Source organism: Poromitra crassiceps (genome assembly GCF_964638095.1).
Source record: "Poromitra crassiceps genome assembly, chromosome: 4".
Lineage (NCBI taxonomy): Eukaryota > Metazoa > Chordata > Actinopteri > Beryciformes > Melamphaidae > Poromitra > Poromitra crassiceps.
The window spans coordinates 24,005,888-24,019,160 of NC_139626.1; the positions used below are offsets into that span (position 1 = coordinate 24,005,888).

At 43.0% G+C, this 13,273-nt stretch overlaps 1 protein-coding gene across 1 annotated transcript in view; it reads left to right on the forward strand.

The window, feature by feature from the left end:
• Positions 1 to 8,146, forward strand: part of cpxm2 (carboxypeptidase X (M14 family), member 2) — a gene marked incomplete at its 5' end in the record, with an annotated part of 46,369 nt that extends 38,223 nt beyond the window's left edge. Inside the window, 3 exons of the mRNA XM_083635830.1 lie at positions 2,083 to 2,222; positions 3,645 to 3,744; positions 6,031 to 8,146. Coding sequence (XP_083491956.1) covers positions 2,083 to 2,222; positions 3,645 to 3,744; positions 6,031 to 6,293 — 503 coding nt within the window. The 3' untranslated portion in view covers positions 6,294 to 8,146. The remainder of the gene's footprint in view (positions 1 to 2,082; positions 2,223 to 3,644; positions 3,745 to 6,030) is intronic.
• Positions 8,147 to 13,273: the final 5,127 nt, after the last annotated feature.

The following is a 13,273-nucleotide window of genomic DNA, read 5'->3' on the forward strand; positions in this document are numbered from 1 at the left end:
GACGCCGAACGTAAGCAGAACTGAAGCTTGAAGAGAAGCAGGCACAAGCTGAACGTACGCCTAACCGTTCACACAAGACGCCTTCTCTTTTCCTCTCAGCGCCTACTCTCGCACCTTGAACCCGGCCACAACTCCCATTGACTTCATGCCTGGCTTCACGCGTCACACTTGGAAAATAGGCGTCAATCCTGAGCCTGAGCGTGAGTGTGGCTTCGGCAAGGCGTCAGCGTGGCACGCGCGCGGTGTGAACGGCTTCGCCTGTTAACAACGACGCCTAAATGAAACTTGTGGGTTCAGCGTAGGTAGAGCGTAGGTAGAGCTTAGGTTGAGCGTTGCTTCGGCGTCCTGTGTGAACGGGGGCTAAGCCCGGAGCCTTGGAGCTGTAGCTTTGTTGAGCACCCATGCACACATCTGCATATTCAATATTCTACTCCTTGACTGTTTGATTTCTAATAATCGTGAGATACAGTAACTCACTTATGGGAAGCAGTCCTCTCCGACCTATATTTTATTTCAACGTCAATATCCTCATTGAAAAATTAAAGGAACCACCGCAACACTGAAAATGACTTACTGATATTTATTTATTGTGAACAACGCGTTTCGCGTGCAGCTTCATCAGGTTCACAGAAAACAATATCCTCATATTGAGGTCGGAGAAAAAAAAAACATTTTTTCAATCAAAAAATTTCATTTTCACTTTCCGCCGCTAGGGGTGGTAGCACCGTCTTTTATATAAGGAGCGGCGGTGCATGGTCTCATCATTCTCAGCTTTCTTCTCTCACAGGAAGGAAGCACATCAGCTCTCTGTTAGCTCTCTCAGCTAGCTTAACAGTGAATGTCACTTCCTGGTTTTCTCCCTGTACCAGGGCTGAAAAAATATGAATGGCGGTGAACGGAGAATAACGTTACTGTTTTGATCCCGTTTGAATTGTGCCACGGGGTGCCAACGTTAATTTTGTCAATTTAAAACATAACTTTGCATGTCAAGAAAGTCGCAGTTTGTCGCCAAACTGTTGCACTATAAGTTATAAATCAGGAAGACTACATACACTGTCGCCTAAGTGACGTCACTTTCTCTACCGGCAAAGCTGAAGACCGGCGACATGCCACGAGCTTCCACGAGCTATGTAGTTTTTATACTAAACTAACCCCTACGTTTCAGTTTGACGACAAACTGCGACTTTCTTTACATATAAAGTTATGTTTTAAATTGACAGAATTAACATTGGCACCACGTGGCATAATTCAAACGGGATAAAAAAAGTAACGTTATTCTCCGTTCACTGCCATTCATATTTTTTTCAGCGCTGGTAGCCTACAGGGAGAAAGCAGGAAGTGACGTTTCACTTTGGCTCTCTATTTGGCTGACCGTTGGAACATAAGGTGAATAGACTGGACGTCTTGGCTCTGTGTGTGGCACAGGCGGTCTTGGGACACTGTTAAGGAGCCTGGCATCTTCAGTTCAGAGTGATGAGCTGTCTGGCATACAGGAGCTATCACATCCCATAAGTGAGTTATCTCACGATTATTAGAAATGAAGCTTACGTTTATTAATATAACCCCGGTTTTATGAATAATATGAGTGAGATTACTCACCGACAACTCTTCTTGCCAGGGTGGGTGAGAAGAAGGCTCATTGTGAATGATGAGACCACAGCCCAACGTTCCTTAAATAAAGGACATTGCTACCACCCCTAGTGGCGGAAAGTGAAAATGTCATTTTCTCCGACCCCAATATGAGGATATTGGCGTAGAAATAAAATATAGTGCTTCTGGAGGGTTGCAGAGGACTGCTTCCCATAAGCAAGTTATCTCACTCCTATTCTTCATAAAACCGGGGTTATATTAATAACCTTAAGTTTTAGCGCTTCCTGTTTTCAGCTTGAAGCATTGTATGAGAATCCTAAGGCAACAGACAGAACAACAGACAGAAATCAAGAAATCCATGTCACCTTGAATTCTACCACAACTTCTCAGAAAATAGCTACATGTATGTGCAGTATATGGCTAAAAAAAGATCATTTGAATTGGATGCCGGCGCACAGATTTCTACAGCTCTACATTTTTCTTTGTTGGCAGGTTTGAATGATTTCAGCTATTTGCACACCAACTGCTTTGAGTTGTCCATGTATGTGGGTTGTGACAAATTCCCTCATGAGAGCGAGCTGCCAGAGGAGTGGGAGAACAATCGCGAGTCCCTGCTTGTCTTCATGGAGCAGGTACAGAGCAAAGCGACCCCCGCAACTCACACAAACAAGACACCTCAACACATCCTCATTTGGTGCCATATTATTTTAGTTATTTTAGGGATCTGCAAGGTGACGTTTGACCCTCATCAAGTTTTCAGATTGTTCTCAGTAAGGATGCTTAATTAAAAGTGCTGTACTAGATCCTAGCAACAGCTCACATACTGTACTACACTACCAGTCAAAAGTATGGACATACTTGATTGAGTGCTCTGTTTTTGATGATCTTACAGCCATTTTGATCTTTGATTTTGATCATTTTGGCTTATGCTTAAATGTTTGAAATGTGTTTCGTAGACAAATATAAATAGTGAAGTTGATGCCTAATCTCTTTCTAAAGCTACTAAATTTCCATCAAGGCAAAGGGTGACTAAAAAGTATCTAAAATAAAAGATAGTTCTGATTTGTTTAACTTTTTTTGGTCACTGTGTCCATGTGTTATTTCAACTTTTGACTGGCAGTGTATATTGGATTTGAATTGTACACTGGTCAAACACTTCAATATATATGATCAGAAAACTGATAACAACCGGCTCCCTTCTTGACATTTTACGGATAAACTCCTCAAGTGAATGCCGGTCGGCAAACTACATTTGCCTCAAGATCAAACAAGGTGATTCACCCAATGTTTAAATATTGATGCTGGGTGTCTGTCGAGGGAAGATGTGAGAAAATATTTCTCTGTCCTGCTGAACTTTAGATCATACATTATACATCGTACTTCATATCATGCAGTATACATTGTATCATACATCTTGATGGGGCAGACTTTGGCCAGCGGCAAACACATGGTTGGGTTTCTGAATTTCCCACAGCGCTAGCCAGTGGCCTGCAGGCCCGCCGGGGTCAGAAGATGACAAAGTCATGACACTCACTCACTCACTCACTCACTCATGGATGTTTGGTGAAGGGGGCAGGGCGTGGTTCAGGAAGTGGGTGGGGCTAGGGAATAGGGGCTGTAGGTAGGTATAGGAAGGTGGTAGAAAGTCGGGGTTCAAGGGGTGGCTAGGGGGATGTGGGTGGTGAGAGCAGGCATGGTGCCATTAGGGGTGTAAAAATTAATCGTTTTTAAGATGCAGACGTGGAATCGAATCATCAACATTCTGATTTTAAAGCACTTTCTCAATAAAAAGGGGAGTTGATATTTATCTGACTGCTTGTATTAATTGATGAAAAAGTAGCCATGTGCAGGAACAATATAGAAAATTGAGGATGTGATACTTTGAGCTGTATCGAGATGCATCATGGAATCGAGTCGTTGACAGATGAATCATAATGGAATCGATTTGTGAGGCGAGTGAAGATTCACAGCCCCTATAGGGGCCATAAGGCTAAATGGCCACACCACTGCACCGTGGGCTTAAAGGTACTGTATTTGCGCTTGTTCCTGTGCAGGTGCATCGTGGCATCAAAGGTGTGGTGAGGGACGCGCAAGGTCGGGGAATAGCCAATGCCGTCATCTCGGTGGAGGGCATCGGCCACGACATACGCACCGGTAAGGCCTCTTTTGTCGTTTCCTTGAGCCTAGTTAATGCCACTGTCACCTCAGAGAACACCAGGATTTGTATTGCTGTGTAGACCAAACACACTCAAGGTTTCTTCCAAGTTTTTCCTGCCAAGGCTTTTTTCTTGTGAGTTTTTCCTTGTGTGCATTTAGGGTCTAAATCTGGGGCACCAGGCAGGTTAGAGTATAAGACTGTAGAATAGCTAGATTGTTTGTCTTGCTAAAATCTGCTCTTGCCTGTTTTCTGCTATGCTTGTCTGTTGTGTTATATGTCTGTTGTGTTATATACGTTTGTTAAATTGTGTTCATTCATTGTGTTTAGTTAGATCTACGTAGACACATTCTCTGCATAGTTCTTTGAGGTATGCTTGTGAATTAGGGCTATATAACTAAACTTGAACTTAGCAGCTAATGTATTTCAGCGGAGCCGCGGGTTGGAATTACAGTACACTCAGTTCACAGCCATACTGAGCATCACCTTATACATTGAATTTGCCAATAAATTGTGTATCCTCAAGGCAATCTTTACGGATGCCTAAAAAATGCAGCCTTCAAAGCCAAAGTGGTTTTGTACTTAGGAGCTTGAAATCGAATGTCCACAAGGACATTAGCCGTTATTATTCCTGGAACTTAGTATAAGTCACAGTTTCCTCTCAGGAAACCTTGCTTCCCCTCAGCTGCAGTCAGGGAACTTTAGGAATTTTAGGCTGATCATTGGAAAATTGTGTTGTATTTTCTCAACGGTTTATTTTCAACTGTAAAGTCGGGCTTGAATTGGGAAGACGGGAGCGACAGCCCAGGTGCTGCTGATGCACATCGATAAGATGCTTTGCCAGACAGCTTCTCTGAATCACAGCTCATTAGCTTTTTATATAGGGCGGTTTTCAGGGAAAAATTAGCCCCCTTTCTGCCATCATACAGTCAATGATGTGAACACAGATGTTGACGTGTTGCTGTTTAGCAACAGTTGCGACACAACCGCCATCTTATTTCATTATTTCATTAGTGCCTGTGCCGAGATACTCGGGATGATGGCAAGGAAGCAAAACTGTCATCTTTGTGAGTGAATCAAAGGGTTAAAATGCGACACAAAGTTTACTTGTATTCCCACAGCTGTGACAGCTCACACAAAGGCAGCATTTGGTAGGGACACAGGTTAAATCCAACATGACAAAGCAGAGCTATTTTCTTTATGTCTAAACATGAATGCAGAGTAGCTCGTCTCACAAAAGTAGAACAGCAAAACTCCAACTTTCATTTCCAGTTTTCCTAGGTGAAAGCTTTTGTGAAGCTGACTCTGCCTCAGTAGGTTTGCCATTTGGCTTCCTAGGACACAATTTGCATTTAGCATATTGCTGCTGTTGCAAAACCCCTCCCCCCCCCCCCCCACACACACACACACACACACACACACACACACACGCACACACACACACACACACACACACACACACACACACACACACACACACACACACACACACACACTGTAACTCCTGTTTTGTGAATTCAACATTTACATGGTCCTTCATATAATATAGAACCCTTCAGCTCATGAAACCCATTCAAAACTCACTGTGAAATCTAAGAAATTCATGGTCGTCAATTTAAAAAATACAACAGAAAAGTTGACTTCTTCTGATGGCAGCTGTGGGTTTCTGTCTGCCATGAAATACTTTTGATGTCGGCTCATCTTACGAGTGGTTGGATCTTTCTTACTATGGAACCTTTTTGTTTCCATATTGACAATAGTTTTCATTTTTGATCACTGCAAATCATATTGGGATCTTTTAAAGGCTGAATATCCTCTAAACCAGTGGTTCCCAAATTGGAGTATGCGTACCCCTAGGGGTAGGTGGTGGTACTACAGGGGGTATTTGAGAGAAAAGGTAAATGGAACAATGTGAATAAACCATGAAAATAAATTAAGCGTTAAAATACGTCTGCTCAGGAGGCACTAATTACAGCACTTTCACTTCATTTCTTATTTTGTAATGTTATAGGCCTATTCGTCAAAGGTTATCATTCATTCATTGCATGCATGCTGTAGTTTTCTGAGCAAAATGTTGTAGTGAAGTAAAGGGGGTACTTCGATTCAGAAATCAGGGAAAGGGGGTACTGTCTGAAGCCAAAAAAAGGTTTGAGAACCACTGCTCTAAACAGGATAACTGCCGATCTGAATAACCCACCTCCCCCCGACACATAATGGCCGTTGCATGTGTATAAAACCACACACATGCGTGCAAACATAAGCATACTTATTTTGTGTGTTTTCAGCTGCAGATGGTGACTACTGGCGCTTGCTTAACCCCGGAGAGTACCGAGTAACGGCCAGGGCCGAGGGCTACAGCCTCATCAGCAAGAAGTGCGAGGTGGGCTACGAGATCGGAGCCACCAGGTGTGACTTCACCATCATCCGCACGAACCTGTCCCGCATCAAAGAAATCATGGAAAAATTCAACAAGCAGCCTATCAAATTGCCTGTCAGGCAGCGCCAGGCTCGCAGGGCCAGGCCCAGAGAACGCTATCTGGGAACATAAGAATGAGGGATCAAGAAGAAGAAGAAGAAGAAGAAGAAGCAAATGTCTGCTCTGATCAGACTGGGTTTTGATCAGGACTGCTGGCCTGGGTCTGGACCTCTGTTAGATTCCTCCAGAGTGCTGCCAGTAGAATTGCAGTTTGGAGACAACAGATTGAAAAATGCTGATTGCTTAAAAGGAGATGCTTGTTTCACTTTGATTTGTTTTCGTTTTGTTTTGTTTTTTGTTTAACCCATACATAAGCTCTCTCGTTGTCATCTGATTATTTGCCTCAACTTTTTTGAAAAAAGTGAAAGAATTTCAGTCTGTCATAGTGTAAGCTTACATTTATGACCTTTCTTTTTCAATTTATCACAAATAGTAAGACATCTTCTCTCATTCCTTTTGACATTAACTACAATACAATACAACACAACACAATACAATACAATACAATACAATACAATACAATACAATACAATAGTTCATTGTACCTTAAGGGAAATTTGTTTTCACAGCTTGTACTTTCGGCCTCACATAAATACATGAATAAATACATGAATACATACATACATACATACATACATGCATGCATGCATGCATGCATGCATGCATACATACATACATACATACATACATACATACATACATACATACATACTAGGGGTGGGGGGAAAAATCGATACACCATAGTATCGTGATATTTTGCCTGACGATATTGTATCGATATTTGGACGCCAAGTATCGATATTGCAAAAAAAAAAAAAAATTGCAGGCCATGCCATGCCACCGGGCTGCTATAAACTTTCGTTCCAAGGCCAGCAGTAAACAAACGGTAGCATATTTTCATTTTGTTTTAACAGTAACAGTTTTGTCATAACAGTAATTTACAAATTCCCCAGTTACAAGATGTTTTGTGCAAGTGAAGTGAAGTTGCATTGTTCAAAAACTACCTAAGTACAGTAGTCCACACACACATCCAGTTAAGGTGGACTGTAAGTAGACTGTAACAAACAGTTCAGTTTGTCAGGTGCATGCAACTATGACATGAAAATTGTTGGTCTGTCTACTTGACAATGTGGCTGCAATAAAATGGTTGAAGTCAGATGTACAGACTGGAAAATTGTTCTTATATAAACCAGATGTTGACAAAGTTTTCCTTTGGGGACATAATTTGCAGTTAAAAAAGTAAGAAATCGCAATATATCGAAATATCGCAATATTAAATATATCGCAATATTAAATATATCGCAATATCGGCGATATCGCAATACTATCGTATCGTGACTCAAGTATCGTTTTAGTATCGTATCGTGGGCATCTGGTGATTCCCACCCCTAATACATACATACATACATACATACATGCATATATACATACATACATACATACATACATACATACATACATACATACTGTACATACATATAACCAGCATACAACATGTAACACACCCACATTCAGTGTCTGATTATTCTGTTCAGTGCCTCGATTGCAGTTGGACCGAAACTCTTTTTAAATCGGGCCCATTTCCAGGTCAGAGACCTGTACCTGTGACTTGATGGGAGGAGTAAGAAGAGTAGATTGAGGGTGTGTGTGGGGTTTTGCACTATGGTGAGTGCTCTGCACAAATACAGACCAAACTCCTTTACCCCCCTTTTTAATAAAACTGAAATATAAATTAAAGATGTGAGTATATATACTTATTAACTTATGTAACACACCAACATAAACCATTACATAAGCTTTATTATCTGCAGTTATACAAGCTATACAAGTTATACAAGCATCATCCTTGCAAGCAATCCTTAAAGCCATGTTACTAATTGACTCAGTGACCTTTTGTACGTCATGGATTGGTTGTTTTTTATACCTTTGGCAACTTATTTAATAAAAGAGTATGTTTGATCAAATTAACTGTTCCCTTACAACCTCATGTGTCAAGTAATCACTCTGGAAATCAAACAAGAGTCCCGCATAGACTGGGTGGAAGGCAGCCCATCACAGGGCTAACACACACTGATTGACATCACTTTGCACTCATTCATATCTATAGGCAATTTACAATGTTCATTCATAAAGACTTGCATGATTTGGACTGTGGGAGGAAGCCAGCATTCTGAATAAATAATATAAATATAATAAGTAATATAAATAACGTCAAGTGATTTCCTACAACTTTGTTAGTCGTTTGTGTCATTAGTTTAATTTTCTCAGTCTCACATAGTTGGGTGTCCCTAACAGAAAAGCTACTCAATTGCATTTCCATAACTTCAATGTAATCACTGGAGGTAGTCTGAAGTGTCATTCCATATGATTGTTCCAGTAGAGACGGTGTATTTGGAGGGAGCTGGGGTGGCGTGGCTCTTATTATCAGAGCTCTGCTGGAGCTTTTCACAGATAACTGGCTTGCTTTCTCAACCCGTTACAACAGCCAGCCTCCCTCCTCTATCCAACCTGCAATTACAGGAAGGCCTCCGCCTCTTCTCGCCTCCTCCGCTCCAGTCCAAAGGTTATTGAACGGAGGCTTGCACACCTGTCATCATATCAGAGTGCTGGAGAATATAAGATATACCAGAGCTGCTACTTTATGTTCCCAATTACCCTGCTTTCTGTAGCTGTAGCTGCTTACCAAGGCCAGCGAGGTGTTTCCAGTCTGTGCATATGAAAAAAGAAAAGAAAAAGCACTGGAGGCGTTTTGAAAGTCATTTTAAATACAAGTATAGGTTGTTACATATTGAATAACTCCATAATGGGGTACGGTGGTAGTGGTAGTGCTGTCGCCTCACAGCTAGAAGGTCCTGGGTTTGATTCCCGTCTGGGATACTGTGGGTGCTGAGGGTGTCCACCCCACCCCCATGTATTTCGTGCCTAATGCCCAGGTGGGCTATCTCGTGAAAGGGCCTTTCTGTGTGGAGTTTGCATGTTCTCCCCGTGCTCCCCTGGGGGTTGCTCCATAACATCAATATGAACCCCACTAAAAACATGCAGAAGATCGTCATCTGACCAGGGACGGCTGAGAGGAAGTTGGTCCCCGGGCGCTGAGAGGAAAAAGCTGCCCACTGCTCCTGATGAGGAAGGAAGAGCAAGGAAGAGCAAGGATGGGAGGTGTGTGTGTGTGTGTGTGTGTGTGTGTGTGTGTGTGTGTGTGTGTGTGTGTGTGTGTGTGTGTGTGTGTGTGTGTGTGTGTGTGTGTGTGTGTGTGTGTGTGTGTGTGTGTGGAGGGGACGGGGTGCAGGCACCTGTATGCTTTTGGTGGTCATCTGTGACGAATAAAGACGGGCTTGTCCGTCCTGTCCAACGATTGTAAAAAGGGCAGTGATCTGTCACTTTATAATTCACTATCTTGATGGGGAAATGCTATCATTTGCAGTTTTAACCTGCTTCGAGTGGCAGATAGGTGGGATTTTCTGCATTAGGAGACTTCCAACACTGTCAGGTACTGTAGGTTGTCAATCACAGAGAAATATGCTAAATTGATTTTAAAGAATTTACCTGTGACTGGCCAAACATTATGGGTCTCTCTCATCATTGTATTGTTATATGTGGCAAATTTGGCAAACCCCACCTATTTATGGCCGAAGCAGCTAGGGTCAAACTATTCGACCCATGTCTGATCATGTGACACATGTCTGATCATGTGACCCATGCCTGATCATATGACCCATGTCTGATCATGTGACCCATGTCTGATCATGTGACCCATGCCTGATCATGTGACCCATGTCTGATCATGTGACACATGTCTGATCATGTGACCCATGTCTGATCATGTGACCCATGTCTGATCATGTGAGCACATGTCTGATCATGTGACCCATGCCTGATCATGTGACCCATGTCTGATCATGTCTCTGGTGTGCAAGGTGTGCAATGCAGCCCCCATCGGCCGCAGCTGTGATACCATGCAGATGTGTGAGAAGACACAGGCCCCGGCTGACCTAGCCAGGAGTTCAAAGGCCAATGCTTCCTCAGAAGTCGCTCCAGCCTTTGAAGTGGGAGCAGTGGCGTGCACGGACTCTCTAAGGGGCAGGGACAAATAAATAAATAAAAGGGGCTCCTCGCCTGCCCACACCAACCTGAAACCACACCCACTAAAAACATGCAAGAAGGTCTTTGTCTGACCAGCGGCGGTTGGAAGAAGTTGGTCCCCAGGCGCTTCAGTGCAGCTGCCCACTGCTCCTGCCCAGCCCGTGGAGGAAGGACGAGCCAGGATGAGAAAAATGTGGAGGACAAATTCCACGGCACTTCTAAGCATGTGTGTGCATAATGTGTATGTGCATGCATTGGTGCATTGTGGCAAAATAAAGATGGGGTTGTACCTTTTGGGATGGAATTTCAAAACATCCTGAATAAAGACCACCATAGGCTGAATTGGTCCAGGCTGAAAGCCAAGCATGGAACTCAGCAGAGCCAGAGCTGAACACCCATGACAGGACAGCTAGCAGGAAAGACCTTGAAGAATTGTGAGTTGATAAACTGTTATCTTTACCCTCCTAGACAGAGTTAACTTGCCAACACATGAGTGGTTAAGCCAGGGGTTAAGGTTACTTTGGGGGATGCTAATGGTACAGGAGCTAAGCCTTGGACGTTAGATATGATTTAATCACTTCCTAATCCTAATAATCTAACGTGATACCATTAGCCTTTCGCTAATTATAACACAGGGCTAATTCTTTTCCACATGGAAAATGGTCCTACACCTAACCCGAACCTTAACCTGGCCTAACCCTAACCCACCCACATCCCCCCAGGAGAACTCAGGCTGACTTTATGGAATTGTGGTGGAGAATCCAGATTTCCTCTCAGCTGCATGTCATTAAAATTTATGGGGATGTTAGAACTTCACCAAGCCCCCAGAATGTAGTTCGCTAAGGTTTTGGAGTTTGCATGACACAAAAGCGGCATTCATATGGCAAAAACAGCGTTTGTGGGAAAGAGACAGTTTGTTGACTCTTTTGTGCATTTTGACATTTCTTTGTGGTTTGCTGCACACACAAGAATCCCCAAATCACAACATTCATTGTTTTCTGTGACTGTCCCTTTCACTGTTCATTCATCTCTTCAGGCCTATCCACCTGTCATAGAAGATGTGTTCTATTCTTAAATTACAGATTGGATGTGATTGGATAAGCTGCCCACAATATCACCCCAGAAAGGAAAACAAGTCTGCACTATTCAACCAAGTGAACCATTTTCTTTTTCTTCTAACAAATTATTGTAAAAAAAGAAAAGAATATGGGCTTACTGACAACTTTCTGAAGATTTGCTTTCAATGCCCTGAAATCATTTCCTTTGCTTCCCTGCCCCAAGTCAACGGTTTTATGATGCGCAAACAGAAAGAAACCGTCCTTTTTTTTGGACAGGGAAGTGTTCACTTTCTTCTCTGAGCTGAGGTTACTTCTCACACAGTCAGCTGACCCAGCGGGTTGAGGCCAGCTGTTACATCACCGTTGGTAGCATGAAAGCTATGATTAAGCAGTGTCTTATGGTCAATACCTCCTGATGGTAATCTCTGGCTCCTGGGGTGTGAATCACTGTTGAGAATCACAGTCATTTGCAGCTGGGTCTCTCGGTCTCTCTCTCTCTCTCTCTCTCTCTCTCTCTCTCTCTCTCTCTCTCTCTCTCTCTCTCTCTCTCTCTCTCTCTCTCTCTCTCTCTCTCTCTCTCTCTCTCTCTCTCTCTCTCTCTCTCTCTCTCTCTCTCTCTCTCTCTCTCTCTCTCTCTCTCTCTCCTCTCCATCAGCTGCTGATGTTGTTTCATTACCACCTGCACTGTGGTGTGAACAGGCCAAACACTTCTCTCTGGCACAGGTGAGACAATCCGGATAGACGCGTGTTCGCGCCCCAGCATGTTCAAAGTGTACATTTCAAATTGAAGTCACATTCAATATTTTTGTTTTTTTAACCCTAACCCAAACCATAATCCTAATCTTGCTTAACCAAGTTGCTTGTTTGCCTAAACCTACTCAAAGTTGTCTTATCTGTCTAAACATAACCAAAGTAGTTTTACAGTTTTACAAATTATTTTTATTTTTTAGACGTTTTATTTGAAATGAACGTTGAGATTGTACGTATCCCTGGTTTGCAGACACGTAAAATTCCAATGTTTTATTCCGGCGATTGGGTTGCCAGCCTCCTTCTGCGTAGTCTCAATGCCACACCCATGAGAGTTCTTACGCTGATACATACACTACGTTTCTGCATGCTGCAGATCTCTCTCTGGGTCTGGGACACTTTCCCCCAGCCGGCTGGTTATGGGAGGGAACCGTTCACTTGGCCAGTAATATGCCAGTGATGGATTCAGTCCTCTCCAATCAGTAACAACTTTGCAATCAGACGACACGGGAGCATGCACGGGAGGCGCAGCCCATTTTTCAAACCGCTCTCTCATCGGTGCTACGACCTGTCACTCATTCAATTTCAACCCGCCTTCAAAACCAGCAGTGGCTATGAAGTGGCAAAGACTCATTTATGTAGTATGTGGAGCGCAGCGATTCAACATAATATTTGAGTCTGGGGAGAGACTACCTTCTGCGTGGCCTTCCTTTATTGCGCCACCATAGATGTGCTGCACAGGTAAATTTCATGGGAACTCTGGAGGATAAGCTTAATAGGCTAACAGCTTTGTTTGCATTTTGTTAAATCAGAATTTCAATATTTTTCAAACCGATTTTGATATTTGTTTATGTATAGCCTAACTGTTTATGTATAATTGTGTGCAGACATTTTTGAAATTGGTGCAGTATTGACCAAGATAACTTCAGACGGTTTCCTACATGCCCCTCCTGCCTTGGCAGCGTGCACTACGTCCAAGCTTCTTTTTGCAACGGACACAGCCTCAGATTGTTATTGTGAAAGTGAGAGAGAGAGAGAGAGGGAGAGAGAGAGAGAGAGAGAGAGAGAGAGAAAGAGAGGGAGAAAATGAAGCAGAGTGTTAACCCTCTATCTGCCTCCTGTCCGTCACATTGGTAGAGATAGAAGCTGCCGTTGCCCCCACTC